General features: G+C 40.4%; 1 protein-coding gene across 10 annotated transcripts in view; it reads right to left on the bottom strand.

Moving 5' to 3' along the window:
• The window catches only part of RASAL2 (RAS protein activator like 2), a 302,791-nt gene that overhangs the window by 9,260 nt on the left and 266,266 nt on the right, over positions 1–27,265 (bottom strand). For 7 of the 10 annotated variants that reach the window (XM_031435709.2, XM_031435711.2, XM_031435707.2 and 4 more), the window contains 11 exons: positions 25,885–25,983; positions 24,809–25,363; positions 22,264–22,408; positions 17,426–17,570; positions 16,548–16,784; positions 14,628–14,829; positions 12,317–12,516; positions 10,673–11,534; positions 4,706–4,840; positions 2,835–3,037; positions 1,537–1,624 (listed from right to left, as the gene is read on the bottom strand). In XM_031435709.2, the coding sequence (XP_031291569.1) occupies positions 1,537–1,624; positions 2,835–3,037; positions 4,706–4,840; positions 10,673–11,534; positions 12,317–12,516; positions 14,628–14,829; positions 16,548–16,784; positions 17,426–17,570; positions 22,264–22,408; positions 24,809–25,363; positions 25,885–25,983 (2,871 nt within the window). The remainder of the gene's footprint in view (positions 1–1,536; positions 1,625–2,834; positions 3,038–4,705; positions 4,841–10,672; positions 11,535–12,316; positions 12,517–14,627; positions 14,830–16,547; positions 16,785–17,425; positions 17,571–22,263; positions 22,409–24,808; positions 25,364–25,884; positions 25,984–27,265) is intronic. The other 3 variants (XM_031435712.2, XM_031435708.2, XM_064478019.1) reach the window with 1 other exon arrangement.

The following is a 27,265-nucleotide window of genomic DNA, read 5'->3' as shown; positions in this document are numbered from 1 at the left end:
AGACAGACATGGCATCAGACCAGCTGAGTATCAAAGCGGTCTGTTTGATCTCATTAGAACCAAAATCTCTTCTGGTGTGGTTACTAATATACCTCTCCCTGCTTTATGCTGTCATACCGAAAACCCCAGAGTGAAAACTTATCCACACTAGTTTTCCTAACTAAACTGCCCCCCTTGCCCAGGCTGTTTCTCGGAAGCCTCTCAGGTGAATTTTTACAGTATGTCTGGCGAGATGGCTATGTCCCAGCCACCCTTTCCTCACCCACCTGGGGACACCCAGAAAGGTTTAAAAAAAGGACCAAGTGAGACAATCACAGCAGAACTTTCCTCTGACTCTCAGGGGGTCTAAATATCCAGAAACTGCCGAGTTCAAGGGTCCAAATGTCCCGGGAGCTGTGCTCACGAGAGACCGTCGCAGCTCACGCTGGCCTCCCGGGGCTCATGTGCGTGGCCCGTGACACGGTCCTCCCATAGCTCTGCCTTCAGCCTCACTCCCAATTCCTTTGAAAAATAAACCCCATCCCACAGTAGCCCTGCCGGGAAACCAGACTGGAGGCGTTAAGTGCTTGTGTAAAGAATCTGGGGGGGCTCCACCATAGACCGATACTGGCTGACGTGTACAGGAGAGAGCAGGATATAAAGTCCTGGCTCCTGTTTTTATTTCATGGCTTAGGGAAATGATATGGCATCTAAGGGTGAGAAACGCAAACTGGCTGGGTGGCCTCCAGGGAGGTGACACATTCCGGGGCCAGACCAGCCACGCCCCAGCTGCACCTGCCTTTGTTATTTGTTTCACTCTAAGAAATAGGAGGTGTTGTCCTTATGAAATGAACAGGACTTAGAAACATTTCCTGCCTCCTGGATTTTGCTCCGATCACTGACATGTCCCTGTGAGGTGCTTGTGGCCATCATCATGCCATAAGTGTCACGGGTTTGAGCTCCAGTGAGCAGAGAGGCCCAGGCTCTGATTCTGTCAGCTGAAAGAGGCTCTCTAAGCACAGCAGCAACAAAGAGGGGCAGCCAAGCGAGTCCCGAGCATCATCATCAAACCCTGAACCAAAAGAACAACAAGGGAGGACCTTCTGCAACCCTGTCTGTCCCCGGCTGTTATACAGCTGCCCGGGGCTGGAGGCTGATGGCACAGTGACGTGACTGACAAGACCGTGAACATCATAGCCAAGCGATGGGCAGTGGAGGTCACAAGCCAGACACATGCAGTGTACTTCTCACAGGTACCCCTTGGAGAGTGCCCTCCTTTCCAGAAGGAAAGAAGTAAACCCATCATGCACTAGGCTGAGACTCGTCGAGCAACCGCACTAAGCGCGCTAGAGCTTGGCTGGGTTAACAGACTTGTCACCAGGGAAGGAAAGGAAAAGTCATAGAGGTCACACAGAAACTTTTAAACTTTAAAAGGTCGTGCCGAGAACTTTCCAATGACCCATTTTCCAGTGTGTGTCTTGGCATTTGCAAGGGGTGGGAAGTCAGGAAATAACAATTATAAATCAGTGCCTTCTAGTAGCTCAAGAACCTGCTTACCTGTGCATCAATTATTTTTTGCTTTGCATCAATGACTGCTTGCATCTCAGCATGGTCCTTCTTCAATTCCTCTTCCACAGCCATTAGCCTAGAATGGGGCAGGAAGGAGAGAGATCAATGTCTTCAAGGAGAGGGCTGGCCAGGGGAGAGGACGAGAAACCCACACTCACGACAGCTCAGAGCTGCCACGTCTCCCTCACCCCCGCTGCACCGTCTCTCCCACCTTGGGAGAAGACATCCAAAGTCGACTTCTCTCCTGTGATTGCATCCCACACATTTTCATCTCCTCCGGGACACTGTCCCCACGGTCATTCTCTCTCCCTCTTCTATCAGATCCCTCCCTCGGCACAACCTACTTCATCTTCAAACATCGAACCAACTAACAAAACCCAAACCCTCTCCTGACCTTGTTACCTCATAACAACTGACCTGTGTCTTCCCCTGAGCAGTTGTTTCCTCAGAGCATGCTCGATGCTTAGTAGGTCTACTTTCTTTCTCAACTACCACTCACATCTTAACGGCCTGACGTGTATTTAACTCCATGAGATGGCTCTCAGTAAGACTGCTAAATACCTCTGTGCTGCTAAAAACAACTTCTCCTGTCTTTAATGTACCCGACCTGCCTACAGCATTTAACAATACTGGAGCACAGCGCTCATGAGCATGGCCTCTGGGCCGGGACGACCTGGCTTCAAACCCCAGCTGCACCACTAAGTAGCCTTGGGCAAGAGACTTCACGAATTTGTTGCCCGTTTCTTTATTTGTAAAATGAGAATAATAATAATGCCTACCCTCAGAGGTTGGTATCGAACAAATTACTATTAACAGATTAAACAAATTTAATTTGTGAAGTGCTTCGAAAAGGGCCTGGCCCATGGTAAGTGCTACGTGAATGTCTGGTAAAACTGCCCTCCCCTTCGTCTCCCCTTGGCATCCTTGGCCCTCCCCCTTGGTTCTCTGGCCCCAAAGACAGCCAGTGGAACTCCTTTCCACCTCTCTGGACTTGCTGTGAAAAACTAAGGTAATCTTGGACATTGAATACTTAAGATTTTTAAAATTCAATTTTCCTCTAAGACTTCTCAAGTGAGACACTGAGATTTTATTCTTTCTAATTATTACAATTAAAAGAAAGTACGCTTACCTCTTTCTTCAAAGGAAGTGCACCAAGGGCTCACATTTAGAAGGTTGTAAGAGAGAGAGCCAGTTACACGGCGCACACGGAGAGCTGAAAGCGGCTGCTGCTGCCCCGGCTCTGGGCCCCTGCCCAGCCCACGTCCTCCACGCGGCGGGCCCCTCACCTGCTGATGATGCTCTTCATCTGGCTGTCCTTCTCCTCCTGCTGCCGGCGCAGCCGCTCCTCGCTGTCCTCCAGCCGGGCCTTGTACTCCAGCAGCAGCTTCTGCATCTGCTGCTCCTGCACCAGCAGCCGGCGCTCATACTCCTCCAGCCGCCGGCTCGACACTCGCAGGCGCTCCTTCAGTTTAGTAATTTCCTGTTCGTACTACAGCGGAGGCGAAGAGGCGCCAAAGACAGGGAGAGAAAAGCTGGAGTTACCCTGGTTTTAGACATTAGCGGTTTATTTTATATGAAAGAATCCCTAGGCATTGCAGCTGGATGCTGGAGGAGCTGCCATTCCAGGTGCTACCAATGTTCTTTCTTTAAAATGATCAATGGGCATAAACGGTAATTCTAAAATTACATTTTGAATCTTACCTTGGCATTCTAAATCTATGTATTTATGTATCATTCTCTATATTAAACTACCAGTTGCTGTAAGCCACATCTAATCTGTGATGGTATCAGATGGGAGCAGGAAAAAAAAAAGATCAAGCACTTAGAAGTCTGACAACTCACTGAAAATAAGCCAAAAGCCAGCTGTCTACAAGAGAAAAGATTCCTGCATCATCACAGGTACTGCAGGATCGGACACGGCTTGACTCATCAGACTGCCCTTCCCTCACTCCACCACAGCCAGCCCTTCAGAGAACGAGCATCATTCCTACTATGTTGAGCTGCTAAACCAATACAGAGAATTTTGTGGCAGAATAGGTGACTGCTTTCTCCCCAACTATAAAAGTGTAAAACAGTCAGGTCATGAGCTCTAAGCAGAAGGCCTATGTGTTCTCTGGGCTGATTACTACTACCTCTTGGCCTGTCTTCATGAAGTGGTTCATTTCTGTCCAATTTGGTACTGCTTGTTGGAATACACAGGTCTGCTTCTCACTAAAGCTTTATTTAATTCAACTGGTTACACGGCCCTTTCTTGCACTGACATTGCTGTGGTTGGGTTTGAGTAACTGGAGTGTCAAGTTTCTAGGTGAGGTGAGAAGCATTATGCTTTCCTGTAGACGATCTAATTAAATTCATTAGTAATTCATAGTAAATCTGTATGGTGCTCTGTAAAATGCTATGTATTTTCACATAATGTCCCCATTAATTGACAATCAGACAATTAGCTTCTGCTTACCCAACATCATGGTCCTAAACTATGTCTATTAACCTAGAAGGTCAAAGATGGCAATTCTGATGACAGTTTGAAGAGGTAGAATGCATCAATAAGCATCATTTAGGAGCACGATGACAAGTGAGCAGAAGCTAGTTGTCTGGCTGGTAATTAAATGAGATAATGCCATACAACATGTCGACGCTCTTATTTGATAATCTTTTTTCTCCTTGTCAGCTTTTCTTAACAAAACAAAACTGAAGCAATAGTTAGTTAATATTTTTTTTTGGTTTCTTCTTTTAGTTAATGTTTCTTAAAAGATCATCTATAGATTTAGTAGTTCTTTATCCAGAAAAGGCAAAAAGAAAAAAAAAAGACAAAATTATTACAAAGATACAGAAAGGAAGTCTAATTCAAGGGTAATTTGGACCTTGGTTAGTTTATTAGAAACACTAAATATTCACCTAAAACAACTAGAAATGAAGAGCAGAATATTCTCCCAATTAAGGCAACTGATATAAAAAAAATTAGAGCTAATGTCCCCTACCTTAGCTTGATGGACACTTCTGCGTATTTTCACACACACTGAATTATACGCAGAGGTGTATGTGATGGAGTTGAGTTGGGGACTGGGGGAGACCGTCTTCTTGGCTAAACAACCCTTTTGGGAGCCAATCACTATGTGTGTGGGGACAGTAAATTGACAAAGACAGACCAAGGTTCTACCTTCTCAGCATGCTTGGCTTCATCCTGATTTTGCTCAGCTTCTTCCACATCCTCTTCATACTGCCCATTGTTCAGAACCCAGGCTGCTGTCCTCTCCACTGGGGACATCGTGGCAGAGTCCACAGGTGACTGAACCTGCATGAGAAATACTCATTAGCATCTCCCAAAAGAGCTCATCCACTAGTTATTTTTCACAAAGAGTGCTATTCTTGGAAGACCTAACTGTGACCCCTGTTTTCTGATAAATGCTCTCAGTACTAAATAATATTTTCTTACTCTCAGGGCTGGTGGGGAGGGAAGAGAATAACCATCTGTAAAAGAATAAAATACTCTGAAATACTGTGACTAGAAATCACATCAAAAACCTGCCTTTTTTTCCCCCCAGAGACGGAAAGCCAAGGCCTTAAAATTGTTAATTAGTCCAGCGGTTTCATTAGGTCATCACCTAATGAAATTACGATGGTGACAGAATGACAGAACAAAGGCACAACTTGATGGATGGTTGCTCAGGTGAGGAAACATCTGTTTAACCCAAGGACAATCAGGAACCCAAGAACTGAGTAATGCTGAATAACTCACAAGGTACCCATTTATGTTTTCAGAATGCCGAATTCTTAATTTTCACATCAGCTATTTAGGGGAAGAGGAAAAACAAAAAGTGATATTGGTCCTCTTGACAGAGCACTGACTTCTTGATGTTAAGTTAAGCTCACTCAGAAATCCGTATTGTACCAGAAAGTTTCTTGATGAACACAGGGTCAAAACAATGGATGCCGTCTCAGTCTAAGGGACACTTCTCTCCAGTTAGGACAGCTAGATAAACTGACCTTTTCCAATACAGATACACAGAGTGATGAGAATTCTGGCCTTGAGTAGCAACTCTGCCACTTACATTGTCACTTAACCTCTTAAATACTCTTTTCCAAATCTACTGACCAGGGATGTGACCACCAGCACTATCACCACCGATCCTGACCATCTCACAGGGAGTCCTTAAGGACTGAGTAAGGTAGTGACTGCGGAAGTTCTTTGGAAACTACAGAGTACTATAGAGCTTAGATGTTATTACTATAACTTATGCTTAAAAAACTGGCACTGGATATTAGAGTTTATATTAGACTACTGAACATTAGTGCTTTCTCCATAAACAATGCTGGAAATATACAACAAATTTGTTTTCACTGGCCTTCCCGAGAGACAGACAGAACAAAGCGCTGTAGGTGAGTTAGCCTTCTTATAATTAAAATGAATTTCTATTTTGAGGACCAATACTCTATAATCCCATAAGTGGAAGGGAATTTTCTCTCACATGCAGAGCTACATACCTTAAGAGTCTTTATGCCATTCTGGAATAGAACCCACTTAAACTCTAAATATACAGATATTTTAAAATATAGGTATTTAAATGAGGGGTTTAGGTTTTCATTTGATATATGTACACCTGAGAGGCAAAATATTGTGGTTCTGAGTCTTAGAACATTAATAGAAAGTCAATATTTAAAGGAAACAAACTTTTAAAAATTTTAGAATCTTACCAGTTTACCACACAGGGCACAGGAAAGCCATTTTCCTGTGAAACCAGGATTTTCTATTCAACTGCTGCTTGAGATCAAGTAGCTGCTAAAACAAACAACTTTACTATTTGGGATTTGTAACTCCAAGGAAGCTAATTTAATAGCTTTCTGCTTTATAGTTAAGATATTGCTTGAGTAAACTTTCCTTCCCTATGATTGGCTATGAGTAACTATTTATTGAGTGCCAAATCCTAAAAATATACTAAGGAGAGATCTTTGCCCCTAAAAACATATTTAGAACAACAACTCCGTACATAACCTGGCTGTAACTGTTAAGTGAGAAGAGTTGGTTCTCTTCTTACTTAAAACAAGAGTTGGTTCATTTCACTGGTGATGGTGGTAGGTACCTTATCTTCAGAAGGACTAACAATGTTCAATGAATTATGAGAGAGTGTACAATGGGAACTGGGCATTCGAGTCTATTCCTATTTTATTGGTTGAATCTGTTTTTCAACCACTTCTTAATATATCCTAGCACTTTGCATGGCATATGGTAGGTGGTCAATATGTGCTGAAAAAAATTAAATTTATGTAACTATTTCTTGTATTCATGATAAAAACCTTTACATAATTACAAAGAGATGGAAAAGTAATTTTGAAGAAATCAGAAATAGTTATTGTGTTAGACTGGAAGAATACAGAGGTGATTTTTATTTTAAAATTTTCTTTCAAAATTATTTTTTATTATAATATGCTCTTCGTATGAAAGAACTACATACTACCTTTTACAGTTAATTCTATTGGTCTTATGTGTGCTGGTCTTATTTCCCGGTGAGATTGTCAACCCTTGAAGTATGGCACCATATCATAGTTTTTTTCTAAATGGTAGTGACTATGTAATTGCATAATAGATGCCCAATAAAATATTCATTTATTAATACTTTGGATTCTCTTCAGAATTCAGTACCCAAGTATAGTTTACTACTAAGAGAGGGATACCCTGTGTTTTCCCTCTAATCCTTTGGAAGTACTTCAAAGGCTTTCCTCAGTGATCATTCCATCTCCTGTAAAAGCTGCATAGATAGCAAAGTTTATTCTCTCTAGTTTATAGTCAAAGAAATTGAGAAAAGAGGTTGGTAAGGGGTTCAGATCCCATCTTGCTTAGCTATAGCCTTAGGATGAGCATTTTATCCACCCACTTTCAACAGTGGATCATTAAAGAAAATGAAGGACGAAAAGACAAAATGAAAAGGAGAGGGATTCCTATTAGGAATATCTCCCTTTTGAGATAAAGCTTGTATAGGGTTTCTCTGGGAAAAATAAAGATTTAGGGCAAAAGAGCCTCAGACGGCAGGCCCACTGATCCTAGTCAGTCAGCCTGGCTGTGCTGAGAAAGATTGAGAACAGGTCGGTTCCCTGCTCCCTGCTGGTACTTACTAGATATAAACAAGACTTGTTGCTTTCAGCTTCTCCATAGCCTGAAATCGCCAGGTTCCCATAAATGAATAACACTTCTGCTACCAACACCAAAGAAAGGGCTGTCTAAATTAGAGAGTAAACTCTGAGAATCCTTGAAGAGGTTGCTTAGGAGAGGGTTCAACAAACCCAAATGTGAAAACCACAGCATCATTCTGACAGGCTTGTCAAACACCTATTTTAAAAGCCTCTTGAAATTTGAATTTCTAAAGTTAGGTAACATGCTATATCTATACAAAGTCTATTATATATACAGAGTACAAGATACACAAAGAAACAAAATGGAAAGGAAGATGATTAAAAAGAAATCCAAACAGAGGCTGAAAAGGGGCAAAAAATTTAAAGACAGTTTTCTAAAAAAAAAATTCCTTCCCTGTAGATTGTTCCACTAGGATTTTATTTCCTTCCCACTCAGAAGATGGAGAAGACTGAAGCTAGTTACACTGCCGACAATGGCCGCTCCTTTGTGCTAAGATACAAGTGGAATTTGCATGGGACAAAGCCACCAATAATTACAGATGCCTACAGAACAATCCCCGCAAAGAAATCCTCCAGTGCTGGGGAGAGAAGAATTCCCCAGCACAAATTTGCAATTAAAATATGTAAAGGAATTTATGTAAAAAATGTGCTGATTACATAGAACATCAGAAGTTGCATGGGAGTGAGATGAGAAAAGCGTGCAAGAAACAGAAAGAGAAGGAACTAAAAAAACAACGTAAGTTCAAAAGAATAAACCATCTGCATAGAAAAAGCCAGTGTAGAAAACAACAGAAATTTGAGGAATCAAAATACAGTGATTTATGGTTTAACTGATATGACAGTGGCAGTACCAGCAAAGGCATAAACAAAGGTGAAAGTTTAAAACTGTGCTGAGACATCTCACTGTGACCAGGCCCCACTTCACGCTGATAAAATATAGACATTCTCCCACACAATAATGCATGTGGCACAAAAATTTTTAAACCGGTTATATGGAGACCCTATGTTCTTCCTACCCCCATGCATCCAGATAGCTTTTTTTCCACTCACAGAAACACGTACTGAGTGCTTATGTGATAGGTACTCTATCTTCCTATAGCGCAAGTATCATAAATGACAGTTGGTTTCAGATGCCCACACAAAAGGCTATTCAATTTATAATGGTTAGAAATAATCAGTCTGAGTTGTAGACGCTGGGAACTGAGGACTACATGATGCAGGAGGACAAGGTAAGCATTCTTCTTTCTGTCCAGGGCTGGGTCTAACGCAACTTTTGAAAAGTAGGCAGAGGGCCCTTTCCCAGTCCTGCCCCTCTGCCAATCTGATTGTCTTCTCTACTCCTTATCTCATCCTCAGGGCCCTTGTGCTGCACTGAGCCCCCACGTGGATACTTGCTTCACATAGTATTCCATCTCTAAAATTACTTATCTTTCTTTTCTCCTCTCCGTAAACACTTTAATTCTCTGAAGGGAGTTGCTCTCAACCAGAAGCTAGCATAAAAGCAATGTGTGTACACTAATTCACAGTAAGATGTGAATGACGGATAGTCTCTTAACTTACAAATCAAATGTACAAATATATATATATAAAAGACACATACAAAAAAGCATTTTCATCTAAAGAAAAGGAAAAAATTATTTAATTGCTATATATACTAACATAATATAATCTTTTTTTCTTTTCTTTAAATGAAAATACTTATTAAATCAAATGAATTGGGGAAACTGGGAAATATAAACAGAATAAAAAGGAAAAATTTAAGACTTATTTCTTAGGAAAGAATGACTAGCTAAGAGGTTTTGCCCAGGAAATCAGATACCAGTATCAGCTTAAGTTTTTCACCCATTCCTCTACTTCTGTATTCAAGGATTCTGTAAATGTTCTTATTTTTTTTTTTTTAAACAGTAATTATCAAAGTGGGGGCAAGGGCTCTGATCACAGCAGAGGGGAGGGAGAAGCAGCCAAATCAGGAAATGCCTACCTATAAAAATACAAATATATGAAGGAGATACACTGGTGTCTCATTGCAGCCTCCTCTGACCAGCGATCTTTGCTGACAAAAGGATTTGTCATAGTACTCTTTTAACCACAAAGCTCCCTAATACATATAAAGCATGATTAGGTTTCAAAAAAAATCAACAAATCTTTTTTAGGAGAAAAATCTTTTTTAGCTGAAAGTAAGAAACGTATATATGCATTCATAAGGTTATTAGTTTATTTCGAGAGCAAAGTATGCACTGGTGCCTCAAAATGTAACATGTAAGGAAGAAATGATTAAATTCTTGGGAAACTTTTCTATTTGTGAAGAAAAAAGTTTGATAATCTTCTATTGAGATGAGGTACGACACTGGCTGGGCTTGTCCATATAAATAGAAATGTAAGAGATTTATAAATGCTTAGAGGGTCCTTGTCAATCACCCGTGTTTCTATCTTTCTACCTCTCTCCTTTACTTTGCCTCTGTAGGGGTTCAGTTGTTTATTTTTCCAGCCATTTCCAGGAAAAGGCATATGGGATTTGCCATTTCCAGAGGGAGTTGGGGGATGGAGTAGAGTGCAGTTATATTAAACTCTTAGCTCAGAATGCAAAACTTTATTCTGAAAACTTAAGGAAAAAAAATTAAAGATTAATGTCCAGATTCCCAGAATATATCCTAGTTGATTTGGCCTGTCGATTTCATAGTTGAAGTGTCCAACTATTCACTCGACATCACAGATCTGCTCTCAGTGCAAACTGAGGTGGCAGCTCTGTTGCTGGAAGAGACGAAAGCCACCCCCCACCGCCCCTCGTGGCTGTTACAGTCTCCTGGGGGTAGTGAGTCAAGCGTATTCTGCTGCCTCCCCCAGCCAGAAACCTCCCCAAACTTTTCATTTCCTCTTTCCAGGAAAAGGTTGCAGAAAATATTTCAAAGCGGAATCCCCAAAAGCAACTGGACTTCCCAACGACTCATCTACACAAAGAACCGAGGAAAGGGCCGGACCCTCCCGCGCCCAGCCCTACCTGCTGCGTCTGCTGCCTCTGGATTGCCCTCACTTTGGGAACAGGGCTCTCCCTGGAGGAAGAGGACTGCTGCCGGGACCGGCTCCCGTGCTGCACAGGCTCAACCAGCAGGGCTGCAGACGCCGCCGACATGCTCCCCGTGCTCCGTAAGGAAGCGCTGTGCGGCAGGGACGGCGGGGCTTTGGCTCGGGCGCCCAGCCCAGCCTGGTCCATTTTCCGGACCTGGGCCTGCCCGGTGCTGCTCTGCCGAGGCAGAGCAAGAGGTCCGTGCCTGTCCGGCACGGTGTGCGGCCGGGAGAGGCCCTCACTCTGGGCGCTGCGCCTGCTGAAATCTTCCATGCTGCTGTTGCTGGGCCCGCTGAGCCTGAGGTCTTCACTGTTGCTTTGGCTTCTGGAACTGGCAGTGCTTAGGTTCTCCAGACTGGAGTCCACAGAGGCCTTTGGCACGGCTGGGATTGGGTTGCTGAGGTGATAGACAGGGTTCTGGAATGACAAGGGCTGGAGGCTGCCTGGCTGGTTCAAGGCCGGGTGCAGGGGCCTTCGCACTTGGGGTGCACTCTGGGGGGTGCTCTGGGCTTCCCGCAGCTGTTTGATGCTGGCCACCTGGGTTATGGACAGCTGGCTTCCGGTCAAGCGCACAGGCACATCAAGCATGACGGACGCGTGCTCCACCTGAGCGGCGTGCGTGTCCTGGAGGTCCATGAGGGAGATGCTCCGGCCGTTAGGGAGGCTACTTTCCTTTTCATCCTTTTCCGAGTAAGTCATGCTCTGCGAGGAGGCCTGCTGAACCAGCAGTAACGTTCTCCCTCTGAAATAGCTGTCTGTGTTGTCCTGGCTTGGAGATTTCAGTTTATGTAAATCACTGTGGAAGAAGAAAGGACCTTAATTACTCTTGAGGCAAATTTAACAAAGTTAAGACTCCTCATCTCAGGCATATGAACTCTTCTGAGGGCTCACAGGCCCCGTGTGGATGCCTACATCGGTTCCTACACCGAGATGACATCATCACAATTCTTAGAATAAGATCCAACATTTTTAGTTTTCTCCAAAGGTAGAGAATAACACTGTGTCTATCGCTCCACCCTTGACTTTGATTTTTATGAGAATTCCCATCACTTCCTAGTTAGGTTTTAAACCTCCCAAGGTATTCCAATTCGTAGTTAACTGGTTCTGCCTAAACCTTCAGAGGAGAAGCTCTGAGCGCACCACCAAAGGGTCCCTACTAAAGGCACGTCTTGCCAATATGAAAACAAAGTCTAAGCATTGACATTGTATCCTGTCCAGCTGACACAGACAGCTCTGAAATGATTTCAGCTGAGGTTCTCCAGGTTCTTGAATGCTACCATACATGCAAACATCAACTTCACAGAGCCCTTAGCCCTCTATTAAGCAAGACAGTTTTTAAAAGAAAGTTTGTCGAATATATCATAACTCTAAATGTCATTCTAGACAATAAGTGTCCTAGATCTTGTGTTTTTATTACGACAAACAATTGGATTTATCTCAAGTCAGATGATTCTTTCCAACTGCTCGTGACTTTAAAGTTGAAAATTCAACAAGTGAGTTAAATAGATTTTCCCCAAATCTCTATAAACATTATCTCTCTCTGAGATAAAGAGTTCAAATTCTCTCTAAAATTCATACCTGTCAGTAGGGTCTTCAAATATTTTCTGCAGCCCAGAGGAGAGGCTCCCACTGACATTTGGACTGGAGTTATGCTCGGTGAAGCGTCTCAGCTGCTGTTGTATTGGTGTGGGGTTAGTCAGAGATTTGGTAATGTCAGCGAGAACACGAGGGAGAGGTCCCAATTTTGCCACGGTCGCCTGTAGGAAGGAATTTTCACCCTAATTGGATAATAAGCATTGCGATATCCACCACAGATTGTTTTTGGGACAACGATGCCCATTGATGGAGAGGTGTAGGTTGGAGGGAAGGGTAGGTGTTTGCGTATGGGAGTGGCAGGTTCATAATGCATTGTTATGGAGCAGCAGAACCATGGCGTCGAGATGAATGGAGGAGGCGAAACAAGATGCAGCAGACATTGAGGAAAGAAAGGAAATAGAAATTAGGATTATGCAAATAAAAATTAAAAAGACATGCTTACACAACCAAACTATTGCCATTCCAACTAAAATAGGCATGCAAAGCAAACTAAATCTTTGGGAGGCTGGTAGATCAAGGTGGGGAGACGGGAGGGGAAGAACCAAACACCTTCTAACCAAAAAGGACTTTAAGACCAGAGGATTGGCTGGTGTGATGAAACTTCCAAAGAAAAGGGATTACGTGAGGAAAGAAATGCATGCCAACATACAAGAAGGTGTTGCATTCAGGGATCCAGAGCACTGCAGGGCACACAGTTGATATTACAATCCACTAGCCCATTTAATCTTGGGAACGCCGACCTAGTGCCAACTGAGTTTGCATTAGCAAGACAATTTTTTGTTTTAAAAAGCAGCAAAATCAGGTAAACTCTTTGAGCTATGTCTAGATGTACTCCTGGTTCCCAGGACCAAACAGAGATTAAAAAGGAGAAAATGTGCTTACACAGCAAAGCCTGTTAAAAAGACCCTGACCCTGAATAAACCAGGTTGATTTCACAAGATAACTGTATCTGTATCCCACTGATGCAGTTATTCAATGAAGAGTAACTTTTTATGACTTGCTTTATCCATCTCAATCATCTTTTTCTTTGGGGAATTCTCATTCTCATGGGGTCTTATGGGAACCCTCAACCATTAGGCAATTTTACATGGCTGCCCCATTGTTTTCTCAACAACCAGTAGACTCTTCTACCCTACTTCAATGAGTACAAACGCCATCAGGAGAATGTCTTTACTTGCTCGACTTTCTTGAGCCATGATTCACATTCAAGAAATTTACCTTCAGCATAGCTGCCAACTGAAAATCTAGCTAGCATTTCTACAAGTGAAGAAGGGGTCACTGAGAATAAGAAACAGTTTCTTACTTTACAAATGTTTTAAGCAGCAGTGGGCATACTACCATTTACATGTCCTCAGGAAACTGGTCTTTGTTAATAGGTTTTACTCCCCACCCCACCCCCCATTTTGTTGGTGCAATATTTTTAAAGATAATAGGAAAATGGAGGAAAGCAAACAATCAAATTCTTATCACAGAAAAATAACTTTGCTTTGTGAAGTTATTCTAACATACCACCACAGATATTTATAATGTACCTGCAGCAAACAAAAACATTAATAAATAATTATTGGGATAAACCTAGCCAAAGTCTGTTAGACAGTTTTCCATAACAAATTCTATCCCTCTTTGCAAAATTCCAGAAGGAAGAAAATGATTGGCATGGTATACATTTAGTTACTAATACGACATACAATAAAATCCTTAGGTTGTAGTCAGAAAATAAATGATTAAAAATGATCATTGTTTTCTATATTCTTAATTCACATCTGCAAAGAAAAAGAGAACGTCAGGATTTTCAGATCCCATGTAAGTCTTTAGTACTAATAGTTATATAAAACCCTCTGACTTGCATGATAAAAACAAATCTCATGGGTAAGTTACTTAAACACAATCGTCTCAGTATTTTTCCAAGTCCACACTTTCATTAGAAGTTACTATATGAGGTTCATGTCATTCTACAATACATGAATAAGGCTGAAAACACCAGTATTTGATATTAGTTTCTAGGCAAATACACACACATACGTGTATCTGTCTACAGAAATGTATACCCCATTAATTTATGTAACTACTTCAAACTATGCTAATAATTTCATGGCTTTCTAGAATTTCCTGGTTTGTAGGGCACATATTTTACTCAGAAATAATAACTACTTCCTCCCAGACTTCTAGGGCAAAAGGCTGCTTTCAACTAGCACAAAGCATGAGTGTGATTGCTCCGTAGACACTCTCCAGAATTCAGGCCCTTTAGGATTCTCTGCCTCCCATCTCCCATTGTCCTTCCAGCCTACTTTACCTTATCAAGTTGGGAAACCACTTCCCATAGTAAGGAATGCAAAACTGAAAGCTCTCGGCCCAGATCAATGTAGCCATCAAAGCCTGGGGTGTTTGAGATGGTGTCAGGATTAGAGATCTCCAGAAGAAAGCGCTTCATTCCACCCCACTCGTGTTCTAGAAAGTCATTCATGAAGGCCATGTATTCCTCTTTGTTACCAAATCTAAAGTAGAGGGAATGAAAATGAGAAAGAGCATATTCAGGAAAAGATGTGATCACTTTGAATTGAATTCACACTTTTTTGTGGGGGGGGGATAGGTGACTAATTTGTTTATATCTGTGAGTGATAAATACTAAAATATACTTTCTTAATATTATGTTAATACTCAAAAACTTTGAATAGCTTTCTGTTCTCTCCAGGGGAAAGACAAAAGTCTTTTTTTCTGGTATTTAAAGTCAGTATAAACATTCGTCATCAGTATAAACCTTCAATATCACCAGCTTCTTCAAAGTCTCCCAAATATGTTACCTTCTTTTTCCTCTCCAAGACCTCGCTTGTGCTAGAGAAGAACGCCCTCTCCTCTGTGCCTGTCTAGGTTCTAGCTGCCTTCCGGGCCCAGCTCAAGTCCATAAAACATGTTCCCAAATAAACTAGAAACAACTTGGACAAGAATTAGCTCAAATATGGGTCAACATGCATATTTCAGGGGCACACAAAGTTAAAACAGTGCACTTCTAAAAAGCCACTGTTATATGCTAGAAAACAATGTCTCGTTAAAGTTCAAATTTTTTCCTTCAATACATTGCTACTAGAAACTTATCCTTAAGCTTCAATATTGAGTAAATCTGGGATTGATTCTGCCAGTGTGAATTCCTTCTCAGTGATTTCTTAAAATTATTTTCTATAAATTATAAAAATTAAACAAATTTAAGAAAAAGTTGAAAACAATTCAAAGAAGAAAAAAGGGTGTGTACCCATTCCATCACCCAAATATATCTGCTGTTTCCATTTCAGTGCATTTCTTCCCCAACTGCTTTCACCTAACTTTGTTTTGAAAAATTTAAAGCTACAGAAAAATGGAAAGAATACAATGTACACCCAACCATTCACCTACATTAACCCATTGTTCACATGTTACCAAGTTTGTTTTCACTCTCTCTACATATACATGTACTTTTTTTTGATTGAACTGTTTTAAACCGAATTGTAGACATAAGCTTTAGGTACATTAGTACCTACTTCTCCAGAATAAGTAATAATGGTTATGTAAATCAATGCCATCATCACGCTAAAACTTTTAAAAGACATTATTAATAAATTATCTGATATATAATCGTATTTAAGTTTCACCAATTGTCCCCAAAATGATTTTTATAATTTTTTTTCCCAGTTCAAATCCAATTAAGATTCAAGTACTGGATTTAGTTTCATTTAATCTAGTATAGTCCCTCCTCCATCTTTCCATTTTTCACGACATTGACTTTTTCGAAGGGGCCAAGCCAACTGTCCTAGACAATGTAACCACAGAATTCTGTCTGACTGGCCTTCCCAACTTTCTTGTACTTAGGTTTTTGTGTTTTCATACTGCTGGGATAAAAGCATATGCACCACTTTGGTATCCTTTTCTGGGGTGGCGGGGGGAGCTAAAGTTTTTAGTAGCACTTTTCATTTAATATATCTTTATCATTTTCCATATTATTGGTACTTTGTTAACATAACTTGCAGCAGCTGCTGACAGTCCATTAAATGAAGAGGTTATTTAACCATTCCTCTATTAAGTGAAAATTCAAAGTGAGTCCAATTTTTTTTTGCTATTTTTAGTAACATCACAATGACAATCACATGACATAAATGATGTGGCCCCCACCACCTGAATTTTAGGTCTCATGTACTTTTTTAAACAATGTTTTTTAAAAAGTGGTGATGGTAGCTACACCTACTTGGCAAAGTTGGCCAGGTTCTGGATGACCTTGGCAATGAGCGTTAGAGTCCGAGACGTGCGGTCGTCAGGGTATTCCTGCATGAGGTTGAAGAGACTGGGCGACATGATGGCCGGGCACAGAAAGCGGAGGAACAGCGAGGCGCTGATGAGCCGCTCGCTGATGTCCTGCTTGCCACGGTTCAGGCACTGCTGCTTCCATGACGCAAACACTTCTTTCAACTCACGAGGGAAAACACTGGGGAAGGAAAAAAAGACCAAAACCTCTCAGTAGAAAAGAACCACAACCCAAGAAAGCACAGGTGATCCCACTCTGGCCCAAGAGAGCCAGGCTGGGAGGAGGGCCTAACAGAGCTCTGCCTGACTCATGGCTGAGAGGTGGTGGAAACTTCCGATGGAGACTGGAAATCCAAAGCTGCAAAACTCGGGATCAGTGTAAATTTAGTTTTGCAAAGTGGGAAAACGGCACAAGGCTCCTGACTAAACTGTGTAGTTTACCAGAGTGTATCATAGTCTCTCTAAAGAATGTTCATCAAAAATCTTCCAAAAGTTCACCGATTGCTGGGGTTGGCGTAATGATCAAAAACCGTCAACACACTTGTTGGACACTAGCAAACATGTTAAAAAGTCCTTAAAATTCTTCTGGTATTAGAGAAGAGAATGTGGTGCTAATATTCTGGGGAAATGTTACATTTATGTAGATAGTTCAGAGACACTTCTGCTTACAATGGAGGTTTAGATTTTAGAAAAACTGTATGAGGGAAACTTTCAATTTTTCCCCTAAGCCCTTCCTTTAGTTAGGAAATAACAGTGTGATCACTTTTACTTGGAGGCGTTTAAGTTCCATACGCAGGGGATGAAGCACTGACACCAGCTCACCAGTAAGAATTGATGATCTTGCAGAAAGCCAGCTCACAGCACATCTTCAGGTTGCTCTGATGGTCTGTCAGCTCACTGGATGAACATTTGCTGGGATCCACTTCACAGTTCTCATCTGACTCATACAAAGCTTTGATGAACTCTCCTATTTGGAGAGAGAAGATGATGAATAGTGCAGCTATAAATAGTGTTTTCCTGAATAGAATAAAAGAATTTAGGGTTTTTGTACTAAAACTGTATAGTGGGGAATTCTTTCTGATGCCTGACATGGAGGGCACAAAAGATTCTTCACGGAGGGTTCCTGCTCTGGAAGCCAAGAGTTATTTACCACCTCCCAGAGAGCATGTTTATTTTCCTTATCCCGAAAGTGGGAAAACAGTCTTCACTAACATCACCATCATCGTGGTATTTATAAAAATCATAATGATACTACTTTAAACAATGCTACAATGTTAAATCTTTTATCTGAAACCACCAATATATTTAATTAGTAGGATTCATCATTTATTATAAGGCCTCTCTACCAGGATGAATAATGCTTTTACTATTTTAGAAGAATAAATAACCAAGTGAGGGTCTCCAGGCCTACCTCTTGAAATGGGGTAGTCATTCAACATAGCACACAGGAGAATATCCCTTTATATAAGCTGTGTATGTTCTTCCAAATACATTTAGCTTAGAAGCCCTGTTCATAGATCCTATCCTCTGTAGAGATAGGCCTGATATTTCCTGGAAGAACAAATCCTTACCTCATCTGTTTTTTTCTTTTTACCTGATTATGGTAGATTTTAAACCTTTCAAAACTGAGAAAATTCTTTTCACTTTTGAAACTATAACCTATGTCCAATAGTGTGGAAAGTACCACACTGAAAGGCGAAGTCTTATAGACCTGCACCTAGAAGCTCTTTAGCCGACCACCAATTACTGAGACAGATTCCATGCTCCCTTCATGTCTGCTCGCTTTCTTGCCTTTGAAAAAGAGACCAGGGCCAAAGAGGGTGAGCACTCAATATGCTGTTTAAATATGAATTTATGCCTGGAATGTCCTGTGGTGTGTCTTCTGTGTAAATCATTAACTCATTACTATCTAGCATCCAAATTTCATGTGTAGAAATAAGCCAGTAGGTATGGACATATTATTGCTAAAAGGAAATTTGCCTCTGTCACCAAGGATGGAAATCAGGCCTTTTCAGGGACTTCTTTTTTACAAGTCACAGAAAATGGTGTTTCCTGTGTGTTACAGGACATCAGCATGCTATGTGATTTCAATTAGAAAGGTAAAAGGGGTTAACAGGTAGAAGATTTAATTTGAGTCTAATTGAGGCAGAATCTGTGCTATAAAGAGTAATGCCTTTAATCAGGATAAATGAAGACTGGCTAAAAAGCAGGTAGGTATTATCTAATTTTTAACTCAGTTTTCTCTTGAGAATTCTTCAGGCAACCTGGAAATAACATCTATTTTTTTGCCCAAAGTGTATGAAATACAACAAAACTTTTATTACTGAGTGCTCACCTGTACTTATTAATTTAAATTAATTTTTTTGTTTACTGAGACTTCACTGTGAAGCCTTTTTATTTAAATCTCACCGTGAAACCCTTCTCAATTACCATGTTAGAGGCTCCTGCCATAGCAAGTACAGTATCCTGTGAAAATAGAGGAGTCCTTCTCCGGGAACTGAAAATGTTGCCATTCTTCAGGGTTACTATTGGAAAATCACTTATTACTATTTTCAGCCATTTAATGTAAGTCTGAATTTACACTGGCGCTAAGACACATGCTGTAAGCTGTTTTCAAAACAGAATTTCTGCCACAAAAATAAAATACAGGAGAAAAATCCTGGTAGGATGTTAAGGCTACCTAGAAATACGGGGAGTTAGATGGGAAGGAGACAGCAGAATCTCTGTCCTGAAGATGCTTACCAATGAATTTGGCTGCGCTCTGTGTGAAGCAGCAGCCATTTCCACCACCCTGGCCCTGGCTCTTGGGTTACAAATATGACAATAGAGATCTTTGTGGGGTAACTTAAATTTCTTCCCCTGCTCACTGAATTAATTTTCATGTCTCATTGAGCCAATCAGCTATTTAATTATTAACTGTCCTATCAAAGGACTTGTCTCTCCCTTTCATTTCAGAAATGATTTCATCTGGAAATCCTGTCTGGCACGCAGAGTGGTAGAATATGAATATTTGATTTTTAAGAGGCAGATGGTCAACAAATATTTACCCTTTTACCTCCCCAGGATAGACTGCTGTTTGGGAAGCTTCAACAGTGCTTTTCATAAGGCAGTACAAATCATTAAAGCAAACCATGAGATATAATTTATGATCTGACTGTAATGAGCTCTTTCTGTGAGACTATGATTTGGTGCCTTGCCTAATGTCAATGAAAATCCATTCTCACCATGCTTCTTATAAATTCCCATTAGATCGTAAACTAAAGCACATGACTTAGAGAAAAGAAAACAAAAACACAAAGATAGAAAGCAGGAAGAGAAAAAATTTATTTCTCCAGGGTAGGAATTAATTGCTACTTCAGTGAGTCTAGGTCGCATAAACACAGTGGTCCTGTTTCTTGAGAAGTCATTCACTTTCACCCTTTCAGCCCAGCCCCTGTCCTCCTGAGCGTGGTCCTCGTCATCACTAATCATCTGCAAGTTGCCGACTGAATAGCCATTTTTATTTTTCAATCTTTACCCTCCTCAATCTCTGCCTCCATTGATACTTCTTTTTCTCTTGGTGTCAAAGACTCAGGACCTTCTGGGATTTCTTTCTTTTTTTGTATGTGTGTATGCATGCTGCCTCTGATCACTTCTCTGATTTCTCTTCTTCCTTAGACACCAGAAACCAGGTGTACTGGAAGATCTGTCTTGGGCCCTATTCTCTGCCTCCTCCTGTAATCTTGTTGCTTCACTGATTCCCTCCACACGGGTAACTTAGTTCTAAATTTCCAACAGCCAGCTGGACAGATGTCTTGGGATTTCCTACCAAGAAGCCCTAGGATTTCCTACTTGAACTTCAAGTTGAATATATGTGAAGTGGAAATGTCATTTCTCCTTCTTTCAAGTCTACCTCTCCTGTGTTCTCTATTTCTATTAAGAATCTTACCATTTACCTTGTCCCTCAAAAGGCCCCCAGTTCACTGTAATATCTGATCTCCCCTACCACCCCCTGCCCCTTCCCACAAACTGAAAAGTTGCCATATCCAATCAGTTCAACCTCTTTAATACTTCTCAGATCTACCTTTTCTCTGACTCTTGGCGATCGCCTCACTCAGAGTCTTGTTGTTTCTTGCCTTCCTTACTGCATTGGCTTCTTAACTGGTCTCTGCTTTCAGCTGCTTTCTTCACCAACCCATTTAAATCACTGTTATTGACTGTATTGAAAACACCCTGCTCAAAACTTCCAGTGGCTCACCTGAACTCCTCGGCCAGGCAGTCAGGCTCTCTACTAAGTGGTTCTAATTGTTTTTCTAATCTTTTTTGTTGTTGACTTGTCTTTTCACGTCATTTTCCAGCTAAGTGGTTTTATTCCCAACCTGCCTGGTTCTCTGGCGTCTCTGCACTTTTTGTACAGGAGCTTCTCTCCCCTACGCTAATCCCTGCTGCTTCCCTAGTCCAGTCTCTGTTTTTATATGATCTTGCTACTCTTCAAACTACATACACTTCGTAAATGTACTTCGCAAGAGAAATTTTATAATTCCATCAGCTAGGATCAGTTTTTAAAATTATTTGCAAAGGCATAGGATTCCCTTCCTTTTTGGTTATAGGGACACCCTTAGCTTTCTTATCTCTCTATGCTGTAGGTGCCAGAGGGGCAAAGGTTTATCCATTCATTTGACATATCTTACTGTGTACTCTTGACGGTCACACGTGACTGCTGAGCACTTTAAATGTGGCTCGTGCAAACTGAAGCTGTAATGTAAAATACACTCAGTTTTAAAGAGTTAGTATGAAAAAAGTAAAATACTTCATTAATCATTTTTATATTGATAAACTGCTAAATAATATCTGGATACACTGGGTTAAATACAATGTTATTAAAATTAATTTTCACCTGTTTCTCTTTACACTTTTTATACTGTGACTACCAGAAAATTTAAATTACTCACATTTGGCTCACATTATGTTTCTTTAGGCTAGCGCTGCTTTACATTCTGTGTGAAGTACTGGGGATATGGAGAGAAAGAACACGATGCTGTTCTTCAAAGAACTCATGTCTGCTTTACCGTAATGTACATCAAAGTCCCCAGCACGGTGCCTTATGCTAGTGGTTAACTCCTGAGTTTCATGACCAAGGCTGGAACTGCAAATGAGTGGACGAGTCAACAAGAACGACTGATAGGAGAAAAATTAGTTATTGTGACAAATTCTGTAGGCCTTAAAGGCAGAAACTGGGAGTTGTGGAAATTGGCAAGAGTCTCTTCATTTTTCATGCATGATAACAAAGGCTAACACTTTTAAGACTCAGGTATATACTTATATCATGATATAAATGCCTGGCACTTTGGGAGAAACAAGTCTCCTAGTAGTGGCATCTTGTTACTGATGTTACTAACATAACTGGGCACCTCAGCATCTCAGGAACTCGAGGGCCTGGGGGCAGCTGCACATGCTGATGGCCTTTCTCCTTCCGTACATACTGTAAGACACCAATCTGTTGTTCCTCCACTGGTGACAACTGCAGGGACTTCTGACACCTGAAATGCCACCTTCAACACTTTAATCAGCTAGCACTAACTATAACATCGCAGAGTTTGAGTTCAATTTGGCTGTTTCATGAGGGTGAAATAAACATCGAAAGGGAAAAGAAAGAAAACAGGTGTTTTTCTTCTCCATACCTAGTGCATCATGAAGATACTGCTGTCCCACCAACTTGAGGTACTCCTCAATGGACTTGGTGGCAATGGTGTTCTCTCTGAAGATCAAGACATCATGCTCTCCACAGCGATCCACCTCAGACATCACCAAGTCGGTCAGAAAATCCTGGTAGAATAATGTTCAGTCAGGCAGAAAGCAACTGAATAAATAATATACATTACAAGAGACTGATGAAATATTAGACATCTTGGGAACACGCCTTTAAAACTAAAGCTACTAGATTCATTTGAAAGAAAAAAGTTAGGGTAAAATCTAAGGTGTCACCACCTAAGTTTGAAACTAAAAAAAAAAATTAAAATTCCTTCAGAGGTTTTTCATGCGCTTTTGATAAAGACCATGATGCAGAATGTGGCTGACCAGCCTCTGTATTTTCTGTTCTATCTGCCTTCCCAGCCTCATCTGGTGCCATTCTCTCTGCTTTGTGCTCCAGTCTCAAGAACCCATTTTTCAGCCCTTGAATACATCAAGCCCTTTCTACCACAAAACATTGTCTATTCACAGGGCTTTTTACAAACGCTGTTCTCCGTTCTGCTTCACGCCCACCCTCGCTCTGCCCCCACCATCATGGACTTCATTCCTCAGATCCTTTGGATTTTAGTTTGCGTATCGCTTCCTCAGTGAAGCCTTCTCTGACCAGCACGGCCCTCAACTCCATGAGTCAAGTCCCCTTAATCCTCATTCTCACAGCACCATGTATCTTTTTTACAACTGCACTTTTCACTGTAATCACACATTTATTTCTGTAATTATTTGATTAACATGTTTTCCCCAGAAGACTGTAAACCCCATGAGACCAAAGACAGCATCTATTTTTATTCAACTCTTTATTTCCAGCATTTAAGAGTTTCTGACACATATTAAGTGTCTCATATATAATAGTTACAAATTGGTCCTCAGTATCAATAGGAAATTTCTTGACCTAACATTCGAACTTATTCAATGTTTACTGTTGTTCAATTTGTAACGGGATAACATCATGTATTTTGAATGTTATCTGTTCATTAGGTACTTCAAAAGTCTCCAAAACCAAATACAAAGGGAATGTGCAGATCTACTTTCACTTTAGAATTTAGCATTTTAAACATTAATGGGATTTATTTGGGGGTAGCTCAGTGTACAAGACTTATAGACTTAGGAATCACCATTAAAACTCTTATGCTAAGGGACAGGAAGAAATCTGGGAGTGATGGCAACATGCTGTATCTTTTTTTTTAATTTATTTTTTATTTTTATTTTGGGGGGAGGTAATTAGGTTTTTTTTTTTTTTAAATGGAGGTACTAGGGATTAAACCCAGGACCTCGTGCATGCTAAGCACACACTCTACCTCTGAGCTATACCTTCTCCTCAACATTCTGTATCTTGATTGCTGTGGTTTCCATAGGTGCATAGTCTGTCAAAACTCACTCAATTTTTCACTTCAAATGGGTAGTTTATGGCATATAAATTGTACCTCAATAAATCTGCTAAAAAATCCTACATATATCCTAGAACCTGAGCAAATGAAGAACAGAAAGAACATATCCATACAATTTCAAGGATGAGACTCAAATTTCAAAGACACCTTTGTTAACACCACAAAGCTCAAAATTATAAGCAGAAAATTCAACCATAAAAATGATCATCAATAGGAAAGCATTTAGATAAGGTGTTAAATACTGAATATATTGATATATTCTGATTTGTATCAAGAAATCTTAAAAACATTTATCTTTATTATTTGGTTCTAAAAAAATTATTCTAGCTGTGAACTCCTCTAGATCTAAAACACAATTTTACCATGACCAATTTGCATACAAGATAATGGAAACTTAGCCTTGTTAAGTGACTATGCCTCACAGAGGCGATAATCACTACAGTTCAGGCTGATCAAAGACTCTATTGATTGTTCAGTGTTCTTCATAGAATTAGCATACTTCTCTTTTCCATCTTCCTGAATTTTTACTTCTTTCCAGGTTGGATTGAAACTAAGGCTATCGTAAGACAGCTAACAAATAATACCCCCTGAGTATTTTAATTCCAAATTTAGATGTTACTCTCATGAAGACTCCTGTGAATTACCAGCATGCTTCTGGAATACTTCTTTCTGTGACTATGGGTTACAGTCATCAGTCAATCTTAACTTAAAATATTGGAGTAGAATCATCATACAACACACTTCAGAACTAAATATAAACAATCTTGAACACACTGTGGGCTTATCACACCAAATCCACCATTTATTTTGTCAGACAATAAAAGGGCGAGCTGTGGTATCTATATTCCATTGCAAGTGGACTTTAAATGAATACTTGTTCGTTTCTCCATTTTACTTCTTTACTTCTATAATCCCCAGCTTTTCTGGATCTAAGAACCACTAATAGGTTTCCTTCCTAATTTTTTTTTTTTTGAACCAATATAGCAAAGCACATTTCTCTAATGTGAATCACCGCAGTAAATACGTGTTTGCTTCTTCATAAAAGGTAGGGAAGAGAGCTGGGGTAATGCAATCCTCCTTTCCCACTTACCTTTGCTCTGCCAGTACTCTGAAGAATGTGCACTAAGGCACAGGCCAACTCCTCTTTATTTCTCACGCTAATTACTGGTTCAAGAACAGAACACAACATGGTGTAGTTGCTGGTGACAAATTCTGCAAATTCTTTGTATTGCTCCATAGGCAGAATGGTGATAGTTTGGAAACGTGATTTAATCCGAATAGAAGGTCCTCCTGTCTTTCCTTTGTTGGGTGTAGGCGTGCTTACTGGATACCACTTTTCCACAAACTGGCGACCAGTCACACTGGCAGTGGGGATGTTGACGAGCCCTACATAATTATTCTTGTCTTTTTTTTTCTTTTTTTCCACATCTTTATAAATGTGAACTGTGATGCTATGAAGATGTGGAAGGCTGTAGAACTCAAAATGTTCGCCCCAGAAAATATTGTCTGCTTTGGTCTTGCTGGTTGTACGAGCGAAGAGGGTGTCGTCAAGGCACAGTTCACAGAAGTATTTCTTTTTAGGGGCGAGGTCCTTGGCTTCAATGATCCATAAACGGAGGACATTCTCAGCTCGTCTGCAGTTGTCCTACAAAGAAGCAGCAAAGTTGTGTGTGAGAGCTCAAATCCCAGAAGGAGAACATTCTCCTCTTAAAGTAGGTGACGTTATGTACTTCGTTAAGGGCAATCAATAAGTAATGAAGGGGATTTCTATCTCATTTTCAAGATAATAGCAAGCTCTCAGAGAGCCACATACACCCTCATTTTACTTGAGTTAAAAAAAATCATCCTGTAAGTTCTCATATAGACAGCCTCGTGGCAACTGAATTAGCTCTCTGCAAATAAAATAAAGTAAGTAAGTAAGAAACTTCGTGTTCTAGTCCCATTTCTATCATGTACTTGGTAAAATCACTTGTCTGAGTCTTCTTATCTACACTGGCAAAATCATGATAATATCTGCAATAGGATTATTTTGAGCATAAAATGATATAACATGTACACGTGCTTTACAAGTTCTATCAAATTTAAGGTATTATTACTGTATCTACCTTCTATCAACTTACTGCTTATAGAGTTATACAGTTTTTAGACATTCAAAGTCACCATTACCTTATTTGGTTGAACTGTCCTGCGAAGGTTTTCCATCCACTTATCTCTCTCTGAAGCAGAGTTGCAGCTGAAGCATTTACTTCCACTTAAGTAGGTAACCTTCAACATAAACATCAGAGATAAGGACAAGGAAACATGGGGCTTGAGGGCTCTATCTTCCGAGTTGTATCATTTAAGAGTTAGGGATATGCTAGGAATCCAAATTATACGACCTGGAAATCAAAATGACATTTGCTGGTTTTGTGTGATCTGTATCTACAACCACATTCACTTTCTGCCTTTATTATCTGGATAGCATCTATATTCATCTCCAGGTATGAAGACCAAGGCCATCGAGAATTCAGCTCAGGAACCTAAAACTGGCCTACAGTTTAGAAGGAACAAAACTAAAGACCTTTAATTAAATTTAAACCTGTAAAAATTACCTGCAAATAAATATGCTAAATTCTAAGTGACTTACTAAAAAATAACTAGAAAGGGGAGAGAGTCTCTAAAACAGTTTACCAAATTTCTCGGGACTGCCTTCAGTATAATATTACAGAAGGGAACTACATGAAATTGAAAAGGAGTTACCAGTATTGAATCACTCTGCAACCCATTTCTCCTCTACTAGGCAACCAATCTGTTGACGTGCAGTCATTCATTAGGTTAGCCTGACAATTATTACCACTGTCCTTTAAAAATGAAACACGTTTTCTCTATGCCTAGCACCTAACATTGCGCTTGGCATACAATCTGTCGAACCGAGTTCCACAAATACGGCAAAGTTCAAGGGACTTTTATAAAAAGATCACCAATAAATGACTTGCCCAAATTGCTAAAGGGTGCCCACATATTAACTCAATCTCAGGTTATAACCTAGTAAATTAGATCAGATGTTACGTTCTCCCTAATATGGTAGCTACTAACCACACATGGCTAGCGAGCACCTGAAATACAGCTAGTCCAGACTGAGATGTGCTGTAAGTGTAAAATACACATCAGACTTTAAAGCCTTAGTTTAAAAAATGTAAAAATTTTCATTGATAATTTTATTTTATTTACACATTGAAGTCTAACATTTGGGTTTAATAAAATTTAAAATTACCCATGTGGCTTGCCCTGTGGATAGTGCAGGTCCCCAACAACAGGTATCAAACGTCTTTCAACTTCTACAACATCTAACACAGGACTCATCACTAGCAAATTTGTAAGTTCATGCTAACTGATTAAATCATAACCCTAACAAGCACACGGATGGTTTTGAAATTAACTTTGCAAATGGCCAATTGTGTACATTTAGTTTGGGAGGCGAAAACGACCTTATAAAAGGTGATAGTCACAGTTCTCTGGTGAAGGGCTACTTGTTCATTCAAGAAATCAGGCACCTGCAACATGCCAG

This window comes from Camelus dromedarius, chromosome 23, assembly GCF_036321535.1.
Source record: "Camelus dromedarius isolate mCamDro1 chromosome 23, mCamDro1.pat, whole genome shotgun sequence".
NCBI classification, from domain to species: Eukaryota; Metazoa; Chordata; class Mammalia; order Artiodactyla; family Camelidae; genus Camelus; species Camelus dromedarius.
This window is presented reverse-complemented; position numbering and strand designations above follow the sequence as displayed.